The sequence below is a fragment of the Montipora foliosa genome, chromosome 12, assembly GCF_036669935.1.
Source record: "Montipora foliosa isolate CH-2021 chromosome 12, ASM3666993v2, whole genome shotgun sequence".
Lineage (NCBI taxonomy): Eukaryota > Metazoa > Cnidaria > Anthozoa > Scleractinia > Acroporidae > Montipora > Montipora foliosa.
Genome location: NC_090880.1, coordinates 3,311,804 through 3,335,800, shown reverse-complemented (window position 1 = coordinate 3,335,800; position 23,997 = coordinate 3,311,804). Strand labels below are relative to the sequence as shown.

Sequence of the window (23,997 nt, the reverse complement as noted above, 5' to 3'; positions counted from 1 at the left end):
CAAGGGCTACGTAGCTCTTCCTCGCCCTCCCAAGAAGAAACTGGAAGACCCATTTGGTATGGCAGGGCAATTTGGACGGCCTAACAATCCACTTGGCCCCCAGCGTTTTGGACAGCAACCAATTGGACCACAGCCCTTCAGGCAACAGCAGTATGGACAAGAACCATTTGCACAACGGCCATACGGACCACAACAACCACCACAACCCTACGTACAACCACCTGTTCAACAACCATTCGTACAGCCGTCTTATGGCCAGAAACAGTTTGCACAGCAGTCTTTCGGACAACCATTTATGGGACAACAACCTCAATACGGTATGCTTCCAGGGTATGGTCAACAAGGCCAGCAACCTCCACAAGCCTGGCAACCATGTGGTCAACCTCAGATGACCAGTCCTTGCCCTCCACCATGCCCACCACAGCCTCAGCCATGTCCTCCACCTTGCCCGCCACAGCCACAACCTTGTGGTGGTAGTCCAGTAGCACCTCCGCTGCCCCCACGACCTCCTCTTCCTCCTCCTCCTCCTCCACTACAACCACCGGTAAAACCAACTGAAGAAGGGAAGGAAGGGAAAGAGGAAAAGGAAGGAAAGGAGAAAGAAGGGAAGAAACCACCTGCTGTTCCCCCTCACAGAGCACCTTATCGTCCACCACCATTATCGCCATACGGGCGATTGCCTTACGGTCAGCAGCCACCTAATGGACTGCAGCCACCTTATGAACCGCAACCGCCTTATAGACAGCAACTGTCTTACGGACAGCCGCTACCCAATGAACAGCAACAGTTGTACCCCCAACAGCAGCCATACGGACAGCCACCATATGCTCAACAGTACGGTCAACAACCTGCTGCTTTCCAACCACCAAACCCATCTCAACTTCGGCCAGCTCCTCCTCCTGTACAACCAGCACAACCAATTCAACCACCTGTTCAACCTCAAATGCAGCCAACTGGCGCAGCTACAGCCGCGGCTCCTCAACTACCTTCTGCTTCTAGTGCCCAACAACCCTTACCAGCTGCTCCTGCTGCTGGCGCCCAAACGGCTCCTTCAAACCCAATGCCTGCAGCTCCAGCTCCAGGTAAAAACACGTTAATATGAAATACGCATAGTACACTATCCCTTAAGTTAAAAAATTGCCAACTCGTTGAAGGGAAGTGTCTCTACAACAAAGAGCAATTTCCTGTTATCGAAATTCAATTAAAAAATTAATTTCATCTAAGTGGAGTCTGAGGACAAAGTGCTGCCTTTCCAATAAAATTTGCAAGTGATTTGACGTTAAAGTCTTCTCTGATAAGGACTTTCAGTTAAGCCGTAAGCCTCCTCTCACATCTCTTGTTGTTAATAACGAGGGACGTTAAAGAACCCGCACTCTGGTCGCGAAACGTAGTGGATGAAATTCCCCGTGTTGTCGCCGTCCTTTGCGTTCTGTATCACTGACTTGGGTTGTCTATCTCGAAGGGTTTATATAGTCCCTTGTAGTCCTTCCTCACTGCTCATTTGAAGTGCAAAAGTGGATTAAAATTTCTATTGTTTACGCTTCAAAGGTGCTGAACCTCCACAAGCGGATTCTGCACAGGGTGGCCAAACCTATGTAATTCAGCATCCATGGCCAGGAACAGAAGGACCACTTACTATAAAGAAGGAGGGTGTTGAAGGAAAGAACGCTCAACCTAAGAACAATCCACCTGAAGATGCTGTAATTGTAGCTTAATTAAACAAGTAAGTTTATCCAGAAAGATTCAACGAAATGTCATCGTTTATCTCATTCCTTTAATTTAAGTATAGCGGACGAAGGATTTAAACACTGCTTTCGGAGTTACAATCATGGACAAAATTCTTGGGTCACATCCTTTTAGACACGCGAAGCAAACAGTCACACGAGAATCAAACTGTACGTGCCCAGCTCCTCCTCCCCAAGAGAATTGTAAACATGCACCCGTAGTTTTTGCTGATTATCGACTTAACAAATTGATATCAGTTTTTCATGCGTCTGTCCTGTTATTGATCATGAATTTCGTCATAACATTGTCAAAGTAGCTGTGGATCCACGAGCCGATAGACTACTTTGATAATGTTATGACGAAATTCATTGTCAATAATAGGACAGACGCATGAAAAACTGACATCCATTTGTTTTTTACAATAACAAAAAGGCAGAGGGGCCAAAATAAAGGCAAAACAAAAAAAGAACGTGGGACAAAAATGCGAGAAACTTCAATCTGACGCGAGCAATATCGCGTCATTATCGCATAAATTATAAATTTATGTGTGACAATAAAAATTAGACAATGAGCTCGCGAGAATTTTGCAGTCATTGTAAAAGTAGTATTTGGCGTGCCGGAGGAAGGAACTGCACTCGAGTTTTAAAATATGGCGTTGCTTTTGGAAGTAAGTGTGAAATCATCGATAATTACGAGTTTTGCACGACTCTCCAAGGGTCCACGATTGTAGAAGTCCCCGGTTTGCTTCATGGTAACCTCAATGTTTATTCCGAATTTTTTCTCAGTCATCCTTGTTAGTAACGAAAGCCTTGCGAAGTGAAATCAATTTGAGCCCGATATTACAAATAACCTCTAAGGATAGTTGCTTTAAAAAGTATTAGCTTTATTAGGAAATTATGTGCTCACTTTTTTATGCCTATCACCAAAAGGAAAAGGCTTTAAATTGGGTAGATGACTATATTTAGCAAGTTATTGAAACTTTTAAAGTCGATTTGTTCATAACAAGATGTTAGCGAATAGTGGATATTTACCCAGTGAGAAGCGGCACTGTTTATCGATACACAGGGGCGTAGCAAGGATTTTTCAAAGCGAGGGTCACACTGTGTCAAACAGAGGGTAATCACCAGATTGTCGCGTTTTCGACACGTGAATATTGTAGATTGTTTGCTTAAAAAAGGGCTTACAAAGGTTAGGCGTGGTTACGGGCACCCCAGGACCTCCTTGATAAAATTTGCTCAACCGAATCGCAAGGGCAAGCCATAATGTTGTTTTCCTCCGATCCTCCAATCAATGCGCTGAAAGAACTATTCACTTGCGTGGTATAAACTAGTCAACTTTATATGAGACAGTTTAAACAATGACGTTAGCAAGATAACCAAAATACCGGTTAAATAAAGTATTGAACCACAGAGCTTCGAGAGAACCTTCGAACCTTCGGCTTATATATTGACGCCAAATTCAGACTTGACTGAACTACTGACGGTAGATAACGTGGTGTTTCCGGCCGACAGTAGGAAAGGCAGACATTCTATACCTACTTTACAATATACACGAGAGAGTGATTCAGGAAGGAATATATGGCATCTCGCGACTCCTTTCCAAAGTGCCGTTCTGACCTCATTTCGTAAATTTGGCATAAACATGTCTGTCTCCAAAGTTAGTGTTATGTGATAGATTTAACCATATTTAGCTAACATGAAAGAGACATAACATCTTTTGGGGGAATCCCGCTCAGTTGTAGTCCGGTGTTTCTTGGCTAATCTCTCGCATAAACACTTTCGGAACACCACACTTGTACTGAAGTATCGAATAACTTATACCGGGTATATGAACGTTCGAACCTCTACAATCTGTTAGTTATTTGTTTTTTCCTGTTTCAGATCAGCGAGGAATTTTTCTGAATTTTGAAGGCTTATATCAGCCACGGGCTTCCACCCATACGAAAGTACAAGAGATTGAACTACCTGTATTTTCTTCCTCGTGCAATTACACAGAAAAAGACGACGACTTTTCAGGGAACAAGTCTTTTCTTCTTTTTCCAATAGACGGAGTAAAACATCGGAGGAGCTCGGAGACATACTCACTTAGCACTGATTCAGCCACCGTACACGTCACTTTTTTACTGTGCAATAACGTAGCTTTGGAAAATTAGTAATTCGTTATTTGCTTATTGTTAAAAGTTTACCGTATTGTATTCTATCTTCATATCTTACTTGGATTTTCAAGTTTTTCTACCTTCTTTTGTGAAGTGTAAAATCGTAAAATGTACGTCGTGCTTAGGATTTTTTGTCTTTTATTCACAACACGTGAAGAGATAAAAAACGAACCAGAAGCACTTTCCCATGATCTAATCTCACAATAGTGCACAGATTCGGTTTGATTCTTTCATTGTATACACACCATTTAGAGTAACACTTCCGAATGACTTTAGCCTGGTTTACATTACAAAAAATGACATCCAAAACGCAGACGATTTGTATTCTACTTAAGTTGAATAACAAAGATTCATTAGAAAGCCTTCCCCTTTCCTTAAGTGAATCGCCGCCTATCAAATCAAATCAATGAATCAAACAATAAATCGTTTATTGAAACTTGGCCTTGCAGCCATTCAAGTGAATTCAGTTACTTCTATGAGTTACATAACTTAGCTATCAAAATTAAGTACAGAAATATGGGAAAAAACATACTCAAGCATTGATATAATGCAACTTAGCATACTCAAAAATAAATCAAAGAAGAGCAGGGACATCAAGAGATAGATTGGCTGAGGCCTAGTTTATACGTCGCGCTATCGTTGAATTTAATTCCAATTAAATTCGTCCTTCCGTCGACATTAATTGTACCGTGGTTTTACGCGTCGAAATTAATGGGTCGAATTATGGTCGAATTTATTTCTCAGCCGGAATGCAATACACCTGGTCAGAGGTATAATTAACAATTATTCCATGAGCGCGCGTTGGATATGAGATGTAAATAGCCAACGAGGCGCGTAGCGCCGAGCTGGCTATAACCAGTCTCATATCCAACAAGCGCGAATGGAATAATTGTTTTATTAAATTCCTTTAAACTCCAAAAGTTTAGAAAGTACGAAATGCGAGCGAAAAAAGCGAGCAAATCATCTTAGCGAAATCGAAAAAACTTGATGAGAACCGATGCAATGTCGCGTAAACCACCTTGTGGTCAGACAGACGCAGGCTCGTCACAAAAACATTTCTTACCTTTTCGCGTACTTCTAAACGTCGGAATTTAACCCAGCTGTCCAGAAAAACTTTTTTTTTTGCTTTCTTCAGAGAGAAATTTGGCTTTCCGGCGAAAAAACTTTTGGCTTGGCAACACTTAGATCAATCATTTACCATATAAGGTCAAACTAAGGTATATGAGCTGATAACCGAGATTGAGTGAACCAATCAGAGCACGAGAATTGCATTATCCGAGGTTGAAAATTTAATAATTAATAATGTACGAAAATAACGTATGCATTTCATTCGACGCGACGCTGGTGCGACGGATGAACTGATGACGCTTTAAAGATATTTTATCCTTAAGACGGATAAAGCGTCTAGGACGAATTTAATTTAACAGACGAACTGAACTCGTTTTAGATGTCGCTTTATTGTCGAATTTATTTTAAAGTAGGACCTGGAATTAAATTCGTCTAAATTAAATTCGACGATAGCGCGACGTATAAACTAGGCCTAAGCTTCGCTTTATTCGTCTTTCACATCACAGGAATGTAGAATACTCAATAGATGAAGACTAAAGGACTAAATGGTGCTTCGAATGGTCTTTACTAAAACGCTCGCTCGCGAGTAATCAACATAGACCATAATGTTATACCCAATCTAATTTACATGGTCATTATAATTTATGCAGGACACTACAAGGAACATTACAACTTACCAGTCCTTCGCGTTTGAGTTACTCTTTTTCGCACGTGTTCTTCGTTCCCAGGGTTCAGGGCTTACTTACTGAATATTGCATCATCTATAACAGAACATTCACAAAACGCGGAATAACAATATTGTCACGCATGTTCCGCCGATTCTATACAGGACGGCTACGAAACTAGGAAAATGAAACCGTTTCTGAACGTTAAATGTCCAATAAGTTCAGCTTCCAACAAATTGTACTGAATTGGATTTCCATCGAACGAACTGTGAGCCGTCCAACTTGACAACGTGCTTGCGGCAATGTTACATTATTTTATAAAGACCCTCACACAAGCCGGATTATGGAGTGATTTTCAGCAACTGTATATGATGGCATAAATATTGCACAAATCATCATCATCCTTCGGCAATTGCCGGGATGTTCATCAAATAATATTGCACAAATAATAATTCACATCACTCGTGATTGAAGAGACGATAGTAAAATGCATACAGAATTTCAAATTTTATTTGTATTCTCCCTAACGCCCCTCAATAAGGCAGTGACAGCGTTATCGAATAAAAGATCCGGCTGTTCTCAGAGAAAAGCAACCTACGGACGCACAATCATAAATTGTAATATTTCATCCCACGAACCACTCATCGTGTATGCTAAGTTCGCTGACGTTTGTAACCTGAAGGGAAAGGATTAATCCCGCCAAATCCCGCGAGACCCAGTCCCAATCAATGGGCTCATATTCAACACTAACTGTTGCGTTCCTAGTACTCATAGAAATCCCAAATTTAAAGTCTCAACGGTTGTCGCCAGCAGGTGCCTGCCGAAAAAGACATGGAACAAAACACTGCAACAATATCTTCCCTGTGTTTGATGTCTTACAATTTGATCAACTTAGAACCTCACGATCATGTCAGCCGGGAATTTCACCCAAAATTCCCGATTTCAAGCACTTCGGAATGAACATTGGCAATGAAATAAACTGCGGGAGTGAAGATGAAGGAAGACGAAGAAAACATGGATGGCTGCATAGATTGACTTGCTGTTCATTTCATTTTTCGCCTGTGGAGATTAGGTCGCACTTGAGTTCAGCACCTAACACTATGCATCCTGGGTTTCTTTTTTCATTCACTTTCAAGCGTGTATGCCTTTTGCGAATAAACCAAAACTCACTGGAGCGTTTCGCCCTTTATACTGACCAAAGAACCTTTAACTTTGTCTTGAAATGATGCTTCACAACAAGCTAAAAGTTCCGGCAACAAATGCGTCCCCTGATTAAAGCCTCCTTATGAGGCGAACAATAATTACAGATTTAAAGACGCTATAAAACTAAGTTTTATGCAAATGGTTGTAAAGGTGGTGTTATTTGGTGAGAAATGTTCATTAAGTGTACCTTCAAAAACTTAAAAACCTATACAAATCATGACAGTGACGTCCCCTTCGTATTCACGTCATGCACCAGACTGGAAGACGAATGTTTTATTTTGAATTCTTACTCAAAACTTAAATGGTCTATTTCCTTTTATTAAAAACTGGATCATTGGATAATGCCATTCGAGAGTTTTGATTGGCTAAGCCATCATGGGTTATGAAACATTATACCATGATCTACAAACACGGCAAGCATATGCGTGATTTTTTGGGCCTTTTTATTTTTATTGTAGTCTAGTTTTCTATATTTTGGGGGTGTTTTTAATAAAATAATTATTCCACTTGCGCTTGTTGGATATGAGATGATTATAGCCAACTCGGCGCTACGCACCTCGTTGGCTATCTATCATCTCATATCCAACGCGCGCTCATGGAATAATTGTTAATTATCCAGGTCTGCACCTGGAATAGCTTTTACAATCAACATAAAGTTCATTGATTGTTCAGGGTTATCGAAAAATACTGCGCTCTGTATTACATGATAGATGTGCGCCAGAAAAAGATCACTGTCAGCCATCCGTAGTGATTCCCTATATAGGCAAAGAGTTTGTATGTCACACTGTGCGTGTTTCTCTTTGGTAGCATCTGCCAAATCTTTTACGCCAGAGAAAACACATCTATTCATTTACTAAGAGGTGAATTTCAATGTTCGGGAATAATGATTTGAAACACAGATTTCAGGGTAAGACTGGTTGTCGGCTCGAAGTAAGATGTCAATTGTTTATTTTGTTCAAGTGTTTCAGATACTGAGAAGACAAACTGTTGAAGGCAAATCAATACCACTGGATGTATCTCGAACTGGGGAAGAGCACTGAATAGATGTATAATGGGTTTAAGGTTCATTGTTTTGATCTTTCTACCTTTATGTCTGTATGTTGATCTAAAACTAAATTATAACTTTTCTCTCAACACAAAAAAAGACCTTGATATAATTTTGGAGCTGAAGAGCATTTAGGAATAGCAAAGTTTTGAAGTAGCAGCACTAGTGGCAACTCAGACTGGCTTATTCACTGAGACAGATTGACTGACTGAAGTTTAAGATTTTGCCTTTTGAAGCTAAGGAGAAAACCAGAGACTGAATTCTCTTAGATAATGGGAATTAATACTAACTAGAGAAAGAAGGTTTAGATTCTTGATAGATTTGCAAATCACTTTGACCAGCAAGTTACTGATACCAGCAGATAAGGATACCCTGCATCATTGCGCAGAGACTACGCATTGCATGCCTTGTTCCAAAACCTGACTTCAAGAAACTGCTGGATGCCATCAATGAAACTAAGAAACAAAGGAAAGTAAAGACCCCGGTAGGTGTGGTGTATCTGCTGTATCTGTAAACATACCGGTGTGAAACTCGCTTGTTTACCTTTACAAACAATCTATCAGATTTGGGAAAACGAGGAAATGACCATGCAAGACGGGAAAGATGCTAGTATCGAGCCAATCTAAGGGTGCATTCTTTTTGGAGTATCCTGACTATTCTCATTCCGGATTAGGAATAACAGAATACACGGAATATCAATTTGTAAAAGAACACGTATTCTGAAAACAGAATACTATTAGCGAAGGTGACCTGGGAACTATTGTATCTGCGCATGCACCAATTGCGTTGAATTGTGCGAGTGAAAAAAGTTTCCTTCATTTGCCGGAAACCTTAAGGGGGGAAGAAGAAAAGGAATATGTTTCTTCTTGTGAGTGCTTTGCGTGGTGCAAATGTGTTCTCATATGCTCTTCTTCTTGATGTCGACTAAACTAATAAAAGGTTCGTGGTTTTTGCACAAATCAATTAATGCCAACGTCATTTCTTTTGTTTGTTAACACAAACTTACAGCTCTTCTTGTTCTAGCCGCGGTAAAGAAACAGAACAGAGGTGAAGCATATCCGCATCTACGTAGACATTTTGCATTGTTATTCCGTTCTAGTTTTTACAATTTTCAAGCCGCCGGCGGGCGGCCAGCCGGCCGCGTATCATTTCGCGCCAAAACTTTTCCAAAAGAACGGATATTCTGCCTATTGCGAGTGAACCGTACTCCGGTCATTCCGTTCATTCTATTATCGGGAGCAGAATGAATGTAATAGTATTCCGTTCATTCCGAAAACGGAATAGGTCGCAAAAGAACACGAATACCGTCTATTCCGTGCCTATTCCGGAATAGTACCAAAAGACCGCGCCCTAATAGAAAGGACTGTGGAAACTATCGAGTCGTCTTTCTTCTCTCACTAGCCGGAAATACCCTGTCCCGTGTACTCCTCAAAAGAGTAAATACGTTTATAACCTCCAACCTTCTGTCTGTTTTTGGGGAACAGTAGAGTGTTTAGTTCAATTCTATTTCACCGAGAAGCGTACTGGCAGTTGGGTTTTAAGTAGCCACAGTAATTTGCAATTAGGATTGAAAAAGGCGAATTGTAATTGGTCCTTGCCAGCCAATTAGTTATCTGAATTTTCGATCCGTTTAGTTGTCAAGCTGTGAGCTGTATTTTCAGAGAACTAAAAGTGGAATTTTCTCGGAATAACAAGGTTTTTTTTAAAGTTTTTGTACTACTTTAGGTTGGAATACACAATGGGCTGAACGTTTTAGATAAATTTTGCTGTAATCAGTTCAGCATAATAACGTGTATTCTGGATATATTCTTTGTTTTTAAATTGTGCAGTACATGAAGAGTAGTAATACAAGTGTTACATTCAGGTCTCACGTGCGAGGACGGGGCTCTGTTTGGAAAAAGTCACAGTAAGAAGTACACAACTCCTTAATGGTTGAGACTTTTGTACCATATTTTCGTTCTTTGATCTCTTTAAAGCTTCGCGGGTACGAGCGTGTCTTTTAGAAATTTTCCCCTTTTAAAAGTTATGAGTGGTGGCTCTTTGAAAATTTGCCGTAGAGAAGGCTGGTTTTGTATCAAGTTTTGTATCAAGTAGCTTGCGTCGTGTGTGTAAACCTGCTATTGCTAGAAGAAGAATACTCTGCGTACCCGCGAGAGAATTCAGTGGTTCGAGATCAAACTTAGTTTGCAAGCTAACGTTTGTTCTATTTTTCTTTTTTATTAGGTATCATTTCTTTGGCATTCTGCAGCAAAGTAATTTAATGATACGGGATGCTGAAATAAACTTAGATAAGGTACGACGATCGACTATAAGCAATTGTTGCGCAGATTTAAGCTCCTTTCTAGAGACAAAAATTAAATTATTATAAGTAATAATGTCTATTTGCCTACTAGTACTATGTTTCCCTCATTACAATATCCCTCCAAAAACACTCAGGTAGAAGTAATTGAAAGAGAGTGATCAAAATGACTTTCTTAAGGCTGTGTTAGGCAAGCTAATAGGTGATCATTGCTAAGTCTGAAGTAAGATATAGGTTGTTCGCCTTTGATGACAAAATATTCTGTATAAAAAAAAAAACAAAACAAAACAAAACAAAAAAACAAACAAAACAAAACACCACCAATCACAGTTGTACAACTGATCATTTGATTCTGTTTTCTGAGAAGTCCGCCACAGTAACTGACGCCACAGAAACAGGTAACCTTAGATCGAACTTCATTTGTTATTGAAAGGCGCCGTAATACTGATAAACTTGACATAATCATCAATTGAAAGTAACAAAAAAACTTAAATTTAAAACAAACAATACTATAAATCTTACGAATTGAAAATAGATTTGACCGGTCTACCGACCTAGACTATAAACCATGAACAAAGTAATACTGAGTAACGTCAATTGAAAATGTCATAGAGCTCACTCAAGCCAGGTGAGCATTTTGTGAGCTACTCTGCACCAGCCTGGGAATCCATTCTTTTCTCCAACACCACTGATCCACTCAACCATCCAGGGAGACACGTGATACATGGCACGAGCTGCACCCATAGCTCTGTGGGACCACTCATGAGACAGCACATCAAAGTAGCACGAGGTGTGCACATCGTTGACCAGGATACTGCCGCTGAGAGTCACCGGAGCGTAAACGCCTTTTTCATAGACGCTGATGATGGCTTGGACTGTATCAGTGGTTAGGATGTTGTTCTCTCGGACGTAGAGTGTGTCTCCTATTTCGATATCTCTGGCGGGAATGGCTCTTGCTTGTCCTTTTCGTTTCACGAAAAGAAGGTGGTCTTCGGTGATCTTCAGATTCTTGTTGGTGGCTGTTGTGATGCTGAGAAATTCTTGCAGCACCTCTGGTTGGCGGTGAATAAACGTGATGACTGGCTCCAAGCAAATCTCTCCATTGTCAATGACTTGAATGTACTCGCCACTTTGCAGGGAATCCATGGTCTTCCGAAAGCCGTTCTTGTCAACAACCTTGGCCGATTCTGGAAAACAACCACCGCTACTACTGCTGCCTTTGTCGTTCAATTTCTCGGCTGTCTCCCCCCCGGATTCTGTTGCCGCTTCTTTTGCTTGCTCTTGCAACTTTTCCTTCTCGAGATCTTCTATCTCCTTACGTTTTGAATCACGTTGGTCATTGATTTTCACCAGTTGTTCTTCCAATTTTTTTCTGTCTTCCTTTGGGATGTCAGCTTCTCCACTTAGACTAGATTTAATGCGTTTTTCTTCTCCTTCTAGCTTTTGAAGATCACTCTCAAACCCACTGGAGTCTAATGCTTTCCTGATGCTTTTTTCAAGGACTTCATTGGAGGCTTCACTTAAATAGTGGATAAATGGACTCCTTCCCTCGTTCATTTTATCGATAACCTAATTATTTGAATAAAGAAAAAAAATATTCCACTATCATTTTTTTTTTTTTTAGAATCGGGAATCTAAGGTTTCTTTCCAGTGTTGCTCGAAGTACGAGGCAGTGGAGAACACAATAAATTGCATCGCACCAATGCGCATGTGTTGTTGGACGGCGACTAATGCTAACAAAACTAGTGGAATAGTACAACGAAGGGTTACGTTTTTGCAAACGGTGGCCGTGTAGCACTTATATTTCAACAGACTAAACTATTAGAGGGTAAAGTGAAGAGCTAGTTTTCAACCCATATAAATCATGTGAGCGTTATAGGGAGCCCTATTAATGGAAATGGGCCCACACAAGGACAGCGAAAACTCTGACCACGGTGGGAATTGAACCCACGACCTTTGGGTTAGATCAACGCTGCTCTACCGACGGAGCTACAGGGTCAGACAGGAACAGGCCGTGGGAACTGAAGATGTCAATGTCACGGCAATGAACGTGTACAAGTACAAGGAAGGGTTACGTTTTTGCAAACGGTGGCCGTGTAACACGTTCATTGCCATGACAATGACTTTTTTGATAATGGCGGACGATTTTGATTGCACATGCTAACGAGGCTAACGAGGCGTCATTATGAAAAGGGTCTATGACCGCTGAATGAAAGCAATGAAATCGCATTTTAAAGGGTTAGCCTCCATCTGGATTCCAACAAGAAGACAACCTGTTCACAACTATTGTTTAAATTCCAGGCCTCTTCTCGCCAATTTTGTAAATATTTTACTTTAGGTCGAGACCGTAATCCTGTATCAATGTGTTATTGGCGTTTGTATTCTAATAATTGGAACGTCATAGGTTCGACTCTCGCCCTGAAAATTTTATTTCCGAGTGTCTGTGTGTCACAACACTAATTTAGGCAAATAACAGGCCATTTCGAAGTTGCGCGGGAAACTGGCGCGAGTGTCAAATTTTAGCCAATCGGTAAATTGACACCATCACATGAAAGATCACTTGGAGATGGGACATTTGACCAAGTTTGATGCTTTTAGTTTGAACAGAGATCAAGTTGCAGACCGTGAGACATGGTTCAAAATCCCTTACAAGTGTCTAATTTCTTGACAGCGTCCCCAAAACCATAATATATAGATTTAGCCCAGCCTAAGAACGGAGCTTCCGGGTTATTTTATTATTCTTTCTGACTGTAGGGTTAGTGAAAATAAAAGGCTTTTGAATTGTCCGTGTTTTGTTGTTTCCGGTTACGGCTTAAATCATTTCTTTTGCTTTCCTATATAGAAAATTCATTGCCTAACTAGTCAATTCCGCGGTAAATTTAACGCGAAAACCCGATATCGCATGAATCAGTGAGCGAACGGAAAAAAAATAAAAAGCCATTTCAGAGACAACTGTCAATAGCAGCCAGCGAATGGGAACTGTTAGGAAACTTTGTCGGTTCAAGGTCAAAAAATAGTTTTATTGATGTACTTTATTCCACTTTATCTCTGAAAACGAGATCATTCACAGTTTTATGTATTTCATTGAAACACGCCAGCTTGGCTTGGAACAAGAATCGACAATTGAAAATACGGCAACCAAGAAAGGACAAACATCAAACAACAACTGCTCCAACAAATTACCTTTACGTACTTCAAACAAACTTCTAAATACACAAGCTAGTGATATTTCTCCTTAATTTTACGAGAACTCATTGCGATTACGGGTTTATAGCATAAGGACAAATTTTATTGGCACTGTCGAGGCACATTGAAAAACAGTTAGGCAAACAGTCTAAAAATACGCTTATTCGCTCGCATTTTAGAGCAAACAAACTAACAAATAAACTTCTTACCACAATTGCTTGTAACCTCGCAATCTGACTGGCTAATTTGCCGTTGTCAATAAGAGTCTAGATAGACAACGCTGCTCGCGTCATGCTCGCGTCAATTTGTCATGCAATGTAATAGCCAATCAGGAACGCTCATTTTGGGAAATAAACATGTCATATTGCGAGAAAGTTATAGACAACGCTTGCTCTTTCTTTGTGCTTGACTTGAATAACTGCGTAGCCACAAGTGTCGACGATATGTCAAACTGGATTGAAGCCGGCAAAAAATGCAGACAGAAAATACTTACCAAACCGTTTTCCACTTGAACACAAAAAGCTTTAATTTTTGAGAGCTTTAGTTGACGTAGTGTGGTCGTGTAGCCGCGTCCAGCCACAGAAAGTGCGCGAAAACTGAAGCCTCGTTTATGTTTAAATTTACGTGAGTGAACCTGGCTTGAGCCTGCGATCCAATCGAAAACTGTACCTGGTCAGCGGTCAACTTAAAAAAAAAAAGGTGACCTCGATGAGCTCTAAACTTGAGCCCGCGATATGGTCACGTGATACTGGTGAGCGGATACCTTGTTTTGACAGGTGTCAATTGACCATAGCATGGATGTCCAATATCAAAGATGTATGCTGTAAACTAGCGTAATACTGGTCACATTGGCACACATGGATGGGTGAACGTTCGTACGTACGTACGGACGGTCGATGACGTCATAGCTAAAACCAAAATTTCTCGCATCAATGGGTTACCATGTTACATAGCCTCGGCGCGCGGAGCTCCACTGTTAACTATAAAATCTTTTACGATTTCTGTGACATTCGTAAAAATGGGTTAACAAAGTAATTTTCACCCCAGTTATTTCCAAATAGAAGGTGCATGATGGGATTTTACAGTTGTCACAAAACCGAAAACTATTTTTAAGAGTTAATATGGTTTTAGGGGACGCAGCCTCAAAAGTAGAGACGTTTGTATGAATTTTGAACTATGTTTGAAAGTCCATAACTTGGTCTAAAAGCATCAAACTTGGTCAAATGTCCCATCTCAACGTGATCTTTCATGTGATGGTGTCAATTTATTGATTGGTTAAATTTTGAAACTCGCCCCAATTCCTTGCGTAACTTCGAAAAGGCCTATTTTAAGATATAAATTTAGGTTTACCTCAATAAGCGCAGATAGTTGCTTTTTACAGGCCTCTGGATTCTCGGCTTCATTTATGTGGTTGTTAAACAACACCCATCTGTGGTTTATCCTAGTGATGAATGCTTGCACCCATTTCGGCAATTCTGAAATCCATGTCTTGATGTGATCTTCCTGGGTTATACCTTTCTCTTTTGCATGAAACAGGGCTTGGTCTCCACAGGTGAAAATAAGAATCATGCTGTTTGTGCATTCTGTGCCCAGAAAGGTTTCAAGGAGATTTAACGCTTGTTCATCCTCTCCTGTGAATCTACAGCCATACTTCACCACTATGATTATTGCATCAAAACCTTTTGGTGCCATTCCAAAAATTTTGTACACTTCCTTCAAAATTTGTTTTTGGGTTTGTTTTTCCTGGCTGCTGAAGAGGATCTTGCTTTTCAGCATTTTCACTGAGGAAGTATCTAACACACCAGGGGTGTCTATGACGTTTAGCTTTCGCTCTTCTGTTCTACTGCCGTAGGCGCAAAATTTAGTGACAGATGAACCACTTGGGGATGATTTAAAGTGGTTGCACCCAACAATTCTGTTCGCTGTGGCACTTTTTCCATTACCAGTCTTTCCGACAAGAGCGATAGTTAGGTCTTTTCCACTGGGCAGCTAGGGAGATAAAGAGAAAACAAATAAAATATAAAGAACTGCCTCCAACAATATAAAGGTGCAAAAGAAGGAAGGAAGGAAGGAAGGAAGGAAACCTTCAACAGCGCGCTCTCTCATTGGTTACTTCGAGGTCACATGACAGCTAACGATGAAACTCTCTCCCGCCAAAAGTCTCTGAGCGGGCAACAGTGCAAAATTTATGACGTCAGAGGGTAACAATGCACTGTTACCCGCGAATGTTGACCGACGACCACCGTTGCTGTTGCCGTTACACGTTTCTCTTTTTGTGCTATATAACAAATCACTTAATGACTGGTCCATCGGGAAATAGTTCATTCTGTTTCCCTCGAATTTCAATGTTTCAATCAGTTACGCCTCGGGGAAACATTGAGATTCTCGGAAAACAAAATGGACTGTTTCCATCGGGACCAGTCATTTCAATATCTTGGGGTACTTCAATTTATAGAAGATTCTTTGCTGACGTCATTGTTTACATTTTGCCTAATTAGCATTCATCATACCTTAATACCATAAGCTACGAAGAAATGAACACCATAAACTAAAAGAGCATGTAACGTCTGTTAGCTAGTGTGAATATCAGCCCGATATGTTAAATATTGCCGGAGAAACTGGCTTTGAAAACCTATGACACTTACAAGGAATTGCATGGCTGGGTGGCAAGAATTGCTACCTAGCCCTACATTCTTCGTTAAATCTTAACATTTTAAACGGCCATTTCACAAAAATCACTGAAATTGTCATGCTCAAATTTTCGGTGAGTACTAAGTTCAGCAAGCAGTTTCAATTTCTGGTGTGTATTTATCAGTAGCTTATTTTGCATTGTATGCTAATTTATGCTAATAAAGCAAATAGGTAGACATAAGATCCTCCTGTAAGGAGAAACTATTGCTTGCGATCGACATATTCCAAGGGAATAGGTAGGCATGATTCAGGTCAGACAGTTAGACCACTAGTCACACTATATGAGAGGTCTGTACTTGCTTCGCCCCGTAAAACGTAAATTTTCATCAAGTGATAAACCTATCTTCATCAGGATTTCAACCCCCTAAGCTTACTCTCCGTGACTGCTCGGAATGTTACGTAATATATAAAAAACGAGTGCTTCTTGTTTCATCAGGGGTTCCAAACACCGAGAAACAGATGAAAGCACGACGACGAAGGTGGAGTGCTTCTATTGTTTCGAGGTGTTTTCGCCTAAACCTTTATCTGATGACCAGCTTTTAACTGATGAGGCAGTCCAACTTCTACAAAGTACAAAAAAAAAAATGGCTTTAAACGTTTTTAGACCATGGCAGCTGGAAAGAGAGACGAAAGTATCGATTTTGGATCCTGGCAGGCGGTCTAGTCAAAGATTATGACTTAAACAAGGTGAATTCTTTAAGCTGTGAAATATGATGGAACTACTAGCTTGCGAAGTTTGACACGGAACTAGCTATAAAGAGTCGGGGTTAAATGTATCCACCCAACACTTTTTGCGGGATAGAATGTGTTCCGAAAGGTCAGTTGGAAGATAAAAGTGTTGTCGAGATATCGCCGAATCCATTTGATACTCAGGGAGAGATGGGGATGTACATAAACATGCTAAGATGCAGATTGGCATGAAAGACGGTCGGAATGTCCAGAACCGTAAAGAAGATAGTCAATAATTACCTGCCTTGTAAATCTTGAAGTTGCTAACAAAAATTCAGTTGTCTTGATCACAGTATTGATCAGTTTTTGAAGTAATAGCGGACGCGTCTTGATCCGAATTTTTATTGGGTATCAAGATACATTCACGAGACCAATATAGGGCACTCTGATTGGCTAACACTCATATGAATAATTAATGGTTTGAGAACAGCTTATCTTGTTACGAAAAGTATTTATACTTGCCTTGATGTTGGTTGATGGTACCTGCGAAGATTACAGTAATAAAACTTTAGTAATAGGAAACACTCCGAGGCATATGATGTTTCAAAACTGTTATTTTTTTCTCCAATCTGTTAATTTCAACCTCTCCAGCTTGGTTAAATTTTGCATACTGGTTTGCACTCAGAAATTACGACAAAAACCGATAAGTGCAAGCAAACAATTGCGTTCAAAGTCTCTGGAAGGCTAGGCAAAGCACAATCATAAAAATACATGTCAGATCCTTTTTTTATTGTGTAACACCATGAAATACCAGGAGAGCTTTCCCGCGAAAACATGACATCTTCACACGCGAAAAGACCACCGTTGCTATGGTTACATAATAAATCACGCCTTTCGCGCCAAAAAGAAAAGAGACATTCAAGTGAAATGGTTTAGTATATCATTGGTGTTTATATAATAAAGAGAACATTACATGGCCGCTTGGAGACACGAAATTCTCTTCTCGTGTTGAAAACTACACTCGTTCGCGTATTTTTCAACACTCGAAGAGAAATTTCGTTTCTCCGCGCGGCCATGTACTGTAATATCCTCCGTGCTATTCGCTTGCGTTTACGTTTCTGCTTTCTAGTCAGCTTATGCTGCTAGTAATAACAAAAAAGCTCAACAGCTAAATCACACAGTTATACAGGTAGATTCTAACAGCTAATTGCGATTTGTTTGACTCTGACCATGATGAAGACTTTAAAAGTCGTAAGCAGGAAATGAGCTGGATATGCCATCTACTACAGTAACTCTTACATGAAGACCCCTTGTCACGGCACGGCTAACGTCTTTCGCCACAAATTTTGTTCCATGCAGGGAACGAACGTCATCAGTTCCCATCAATCACGGGAAAAGAAAATAACTCATGTAACTATAAACTGATGGCTGTCACAAACCTTTTTCTTTAACATGTCCCTCCAGTGTCGAACATATTTTCCTTCCTCGTCATTTCCATCCAATGAGTCCGCGTACACTTGAAGGCACTTTTCCACTCTTTTTGCATCCAAAGTAGAGATAGCAGAGCTAAAAATGCGCAGTGTCTTGGTGATCTCAGAGTTGAACTCTCTCATTTCCTTGTCTAAATCATGCTCAGTGTCTCGATATGTGGCCACAAGACATTTCGCCAGGTAAAGATCGTCGTAGCGACTTTCTACCTCATTGATCTCGCATTCTAGCGCTCGGACATTATGTTCTTGATCCAGCGCCGGGAAAACGTTTGCTATTGATTGAAGCTCATACTGTTGGAAAAAAAAAGTTCGGATGCTCTATCAGTAAAAAAAGCAGAACTGAATAATTAGGTTTACATAGCAGTCGAACAACACAATCTTAGCAACAGTAGTAAGATTATGTTAGCGGCTTGATCACCTTCAAACTCTACGTAGCTTTGAAGCTTTACTCCTGTCGTTTTCTGGCTTTACAACATCTCGCTCTACCGTCCCACTCGAGGTCGGCCACGCTTGTGAACAGCCAACTGGGTTGCTTACTGCCAGCTAATTTCGTCACCTTATTATGTTTACTTGAATTATTTGTTTCTGTATTTGCCTGACCCCACTAACCTTTGTGCTATAAATACTGCCGAGGGTAAGCAAAGGTCAAGTTGTTTATTTCTTTCTTGTCGGAAGTGTAACAAACGCGTTTCATACTTTTCACTAAATTCTTACCGGTCACTAATAAAATGATAATGGGTGGTCATGATAACGGTACTAAACCTACCTGAATGGGGACTCCCTTCCCTTCATTGATTTTTTTCAATCTTGATGGAAACTCCTGAATAAGTTTCACCAGGTCCTCCAAGTTAGTTGGGTTTTTCTCTGGCAGATCTGTTGCATAGTACTCGATAGATAAATCGCTAGCACCATCGCATTCGGACGAGAGCTTCTTCAATTGAGTTTCTAAGCCGGCATGGACCACTCCTTGAATATCAAGTCCTCCATCAGATTTACCATTTATGGTCGTTCTGTGATGTCACAAAATAAAGCGTCGTTGGGTTGGTTATTGGTTGGTCTCTAGTGGGTTTCAGTGTGATGGTGTTATGTACATTTCGTGTTCACGGAAGTGGTTGTGGTGTTGATTACGATGGTGGCTGTGAATACGATGTTAAGTTGTTGGTGACGGAAAACAGGGATAGCGCGATAAGGTGATAATGACGATAATGACGACACTTGTGAGACGTAGGCTGTTTGTGGTAAAGACGGTAATGATTGTAATGATTGATTGTGGCGGTGGTGTTGGTGACATGACGGCATGGTAATGACGTGCCTGCTACTAAAGCTTTTACTCATATTTCAGCTAATTCCTTTTTGCACTGATAGTCAGCTCATGCGAGAAATATCTAAAGGTTGGAAAGATAAAGGTTGATGACTTTTCCCCTTGACAACATTTAAGTGGAACCCTGTCATAACGTTAATCAAGTAAACAAGTGTAACTTTTTGATTGATTGATTGATTGATTGATTGATCATTCACTAAAAACGCTAAATTTTCAAGTTCCGCAAAATTATCAAAGTTAAACGATTCTGACATACAATTATTGGTGTGTCACCTTCCTGTGGAAGACGATGACTTTAATTTGAGGCTTGCAATCATTTCAGCGCCATAAGTCACGCTTCTCACATAGTGAGAACCCAGGGATGGAGATTTCTCCATTTCAGGTCTAGCAGTCGTTGCTCCATCCATTGTTTCATTGACCTTGAGAAAAAAAGGGTGATAACCAAACAGTTCAAAAGAAATATGTAATAGGAGTAGTAGTAATAGTAAACTTTATTTTTAAAGTGTTATTCGTTCTAGCATTTTCACACTAATTGGTGACACTAATTACAAAACAAGGTAAACATCGATTAAAACTCTAGAAAACTCTTGTTAAGAATCCCTAATTACCTATTGCATCCTAGTGAATAACTTCTTACATCCAATTAATGAAAAAAAAAAACGGAGGTAAACAGTAAAAAGTATAAAAAGTACAACCTAATCTAATATCTATCTGCATCACATATCTTCGTTAATTAGGGGGCCATTGGGGAGTATAAGAAACCGCAAAACCGAAGAAAAATTCATCCAAAACCGCAAAACGGCCAAAAAATTCGGCCAAAACCGAAAACCGCATACAAAACCGTCAGAAAACCGATACAATGGTGACAAATGGAGCATACAGAGCAAACTACACTAACACTTTATTTCATAAAAGTATTTGTGAATGTCATGGACTTGTCTAATGTCTTCATATCTTTTAGTATCTGCTAAAATCATAGGCTTTATTTCTGCCGCTCTCTCGAGCCCGGACTTTGTGGTCTCATTTTCCGTAAAGCAGCTGGTAAGGGAGCCAAGTTAACTTAGGAGAATTTGCACACAAGTCCTCTCTAAAATAATTTTGCAATCCCAAAAAGCTATAGCTCTGGAAACTTCAATCGAAACTCTCTAATTGAACATTTCTATTTGATAACTAAGACCTGACAGTTTGGAGATTCGAATGGAATGCTTAATCTTGGTCTAAAACATGCGATTGCACTGAGGAAGCTAACCGGTACTGTTTTTCCTTGTTTTACATGGCAGCAGGAACTTGCTCAAAGGTTAAGTGTGGTAATAAACAGATACTAACTTAAAACAGCACTCGAATATTGAACCTCACCCCCCCCCCCCTTCCCCCCGGGGGAACTTCTTGTTGTCATCTGCACTGACTTCGTCACTACTTTCATCAAATTCTTGCTGGCCTTTATCAGAGTCACTAGCTCATTTCATGCTCGTTCAGATCTTCATCCACTCTGCACCAACTCTGGCGTCATTCGACACGCGTGATCCCCTACCGTGACATTTAGTTTGTCACGCATTCCTCTCAATAACTTTGGCGTTTCGCGGCTGAAAAGTATTTTCATGTGACGTCTCCGGGAATTGAGCTCTATTATCACTCAAACGTTTTCTTTTGATTCGGAGGAAAAACAAGGTTACTGATCACATGAGTGAAAATAGGCATCTTGTCCCGTATGGGACCTTACATTCTATTTATCAGGCCCTATTACAACCTCATTTCAACTACTGCAATATTGTTTGGGGAAACTGTGGAGTAACTTTGCAGGACAAACTGCCCGTGTCTTGACCTACCTACTCTCTATGACGCTGATGTCAACAATTTATTTGAACTCTTAAGATGGAAATCCCTAGTCTCTCAAAGGCAAATTGAAAGAGCAACAATGGTATTTAATTAAGTCCCTACAGGGACTAATCACAGGGACTAGCACCTGAGTATCTCTGCTCGAAAATTGTCCATCGCGATTCTGGTTATTGTTTGAGAGACTCTGTGAATAAGGTAAATGTTCCGCAACCGAGCACAAACTACTACAAAAAACAGCTTTAGCTATAGTGGCGCAGTTTTGTGGAAAAGTTTGCCATTAGGACAAAATAGGAAAACCGAAAAAGCACATCGGATAACAAAACCGAAAAACCGCTCGTATTTTCTACGAAAACCGAAAACCAGATGCTAAAAAACGAAAAACCCGCAAACCGCAATGAACACCAAAACCGAAAAACCGAAATCTTTTGGCACAAAAACCGAAAAACCGATCTAAAAAATAGCCAAAACCGCAAAACCGAAAATCCCGATGTACCCCTCGTTAATAAACTTAATGTTAAGTTTCTGTTCCTTATACGATGTTTAAAAGCATTCAGACCGTTCGTACGACGAAAATATCCTGAAGTCATTTATAAGATCGTTATTTTTCAGAAATCACAAATCCCTGCATCTCACCGTTGTGCATTTCATGACAGCCAAGACCTCTGTAGTTCCCTCTTCCTTCTTGGTGTTACTGATGTACTTCCCTGCTCCTTCTACTTTGAGAATGTTCGCTTTGATCTTCAAAGAAATATCTCCAGATATGTTCAGCAAGTCTCTGACATCTTCGTTTGATTTTATGATTTTGTAACGGAACGAGAATGTGTTCACGTCCTGTGTTTTGATGTGGATATCTGGCTGAAAAAGGTCCACACCCGCACTGTTATCTTTGGCGTCATAAGAACGTCCAATACATAAATTAGAAAAGGCCCACGCTGGAACATTCATCAGGAAATCTACAAACCAAATTGTGAATAAAACAAAATGTAATTTATAATGTCATTTGTAAACGACGCTGCGGCAAATGTAAAGGAAAGCTTTGGCATTCCTTCGGAGAGATGAACCTGTCTTACAACATAATGGCATGGAATAATTATTATATAAACAATTTTCCTCGTCCAAAAAGAATGTTTCTCTTATTGTCAACGAATCTACTTAAGAGGCTGGTCTCTTTTCTAAGAATAATGTGACAAATTGGAGACGGAAACCGACAAAAAAGATAGAGATTCCTCAATTCTATCGTTTATGTTAACATTTCTTCGAAAGCCGGTTTTAGTATTTCTCATTCTGATGTTGACATCAAACCATGTTCAGGCGAAAACTTCCAGTGCTGAGTTCTCTATCGGGTTTTTGTTAAGCTTCACTTACTTGGAGTGGGCAAGATCTCTCTCGGTTTCCGTTTTCATAAGCTCATATAAATGCAATACTAGTTCCAAGAAAGCCGGAAACTTTTATTCATTCGATGTTGACATGACAAAAACTATTGATAGTATGGATTTGCAGTTTGGGTGACAGTGATTGCCAAAGAACCTTTGCCAGTCAATAGATTGCGGAATGCTAATCGTAACTGCATTTCTGTGGACAATTCGTGTATGAAAATCGGATTGCGTGAACACGGTTCAGAAAGTTAGAAGAGGCGACACACAATCATTTTGGTAAAGTTCAGCTTTGCGTACAAGATCACACCTTACTGAATTGATCGGTTGAATGGCATATTATGAGATCACGTTATTCTGAAACTTAACTGTAATGGATTGAGTAAACCTACATCTTCTAGCCCGAGGAGTTCGCGTTATATTTGTTGATCAAGCCTTTTGCTAGTAGCACGGATTCTGAGAATATGGTCAGATTATTATCCTGGCCTCGGTTGTTCAAAAGGTGGATAACGCTATCTACCGGATAAATCGCTATCCAGCGGACAAACACTGGCAAAACCAATTGAGTTATCCAGTGGATAGTGATTTATCCAGCGGATAGCACTATCCATCCTTCGAACAACTGGGTCCTGATCAATAAATTATTAATTGTTGTGATCTCATCGATAACAGATAAATTGCATAGCTGTAGCTGTTGCTAGTCAAAATGCATAATATAATATCTTTTATAGGACTCTTTTAACAGTTATTGATCATTTAATATGCAAATGAAGTCAAAGCAAGTCTTTAGAGTCTAAGCATGTCATGATCACATTCGCTTCTTATATAGATGGAGGCGAGTAAACCGGTGATTCAACATCATTTTGATTCGAATGATACTTGCAACAACCGAAATAATTATTGTAGATTCATTTAGTTTCTAAAACTTCAAGGAAATGCCTTGCTAGTAATGTTATGGATTCCATGAAAACTGAAGTTCCAAACGTTAGTTACAATCAGACAAGAAAGGCCAAGTAGCAAGCAAATCTATTGACTGCTGAATAAAACAGGAGAATCATAACACTCGGTGGATGCATTCTCTGTCTTACCTTTGAGTTAAGCGGGCCAGTAGCGAGACTTTTAACTGGTTAAAGTGATCTCGAAAATGATTTTCTGAGTCACAATCTCGCTGGGGGATCTGCTTTAGTTGACAAACTGGGAGTGGCGGTAAGGAAAGGTCAACAACCTTCCACAGCTATAACCTAGCAACAATGACAGAAAAACACCGACAA

At 40.1% G+C, this 23,997-nt stretch overlaps 3 protein-coding genes across 6 annotated transcripts in view; 2 read left to right on the top strand and 1 right to left on the bottom strand.

Annotated features, from left to right (window-relative positions):
- Positions 1-4,342, top strand: part of LOC137978934 (basic salivary proline-rich protein 1-like) — a 9,911-nt gene extending 5,569 nt beyond the window's left edge. For all 4 annotated transcript variants that reach the window (XM_068826050.1, XM_068826053.1, XM_068826051.1 and 1 more), the window contains exons 4-6: positions 1-1,082; positions 1,549-1,723; positions 3,606-4,342. The exon at positions 1-1,082 is cut by the window's left edge and continues 109 nt beyond it. In XM_068826050.1, coding sequence (XP_068682151.1) covers positions 1-1,082; positions 1,549-1,715 — 1,249 coding nt within the window. In that variant the 3' untranslated portion in view covers positions 1,716-1,723; positions 3,606-4,342. The remainder of the gene's footprint in view (positions 1,083-1,548; positions 1,724-3,605) is intronic.
- LOC137979644 (uncharacterized) overlaps positions 1-23,997 on the top strand; it is a 169,242-nt gene that overhangs the window by 11,145 nt on the left and 134,100 nt on the right. The window lies entirely within an intron of this gene.
- On the bottom strand, positions 9,865-23,968 carry LOC137979624 (uncharacterized). The gene is made up of 8 exons (XM_068826935.1): positions 23,815-23,968; positions 21,987-22,306; positions 19,791-19,936; positions 18,963-19,206; positions 18,146-18,487; positions 17,229-17,249; positions 14,697-15,335; positions 9,865-11,729 (listed from the first exon to the last, which is right to left on the bottom strand). The coding sequence occupies exons 2-8, from the start codon at positions 22,296-22,298 to the stop codon at positions 10,776-10,778; spliced, it is 2,658 nt and encodes an 885-aa protein (XP_068683036.1). The 5' UTR covers positions 22,299-22,306; positions 23,815-23,968; the 3' UTR covers positions 9,865-10,775.

What these genes read in the sequence shown, in the direction of transcription:
- LOC137979624 (XM_068826935.1), bottom strand. Translation starts at nt 22,298, where the DNA reads ATGAATGTTCCAGCGTGGGCCTTTTCTAATTTATGTATTGGACGTTCT. An exon ending in TCATCGTCTTCCACAGGAAG is followed by an intron (nt 19,207 to 19,790) that starts GTGACACACCAA and finishes GTGACATCACAG; the next exon opens with AACGACCATAAATGGTAAAT. An exon ending in GGAAGGGAGTCCCCATTCAG is followed by an intron (nt 18,488 to 18,962) that starts GTAGGTTTAGTA and finishes TTTTTCCAACAG; the next exon opens with TATGAGCTTCAATCAATAGC.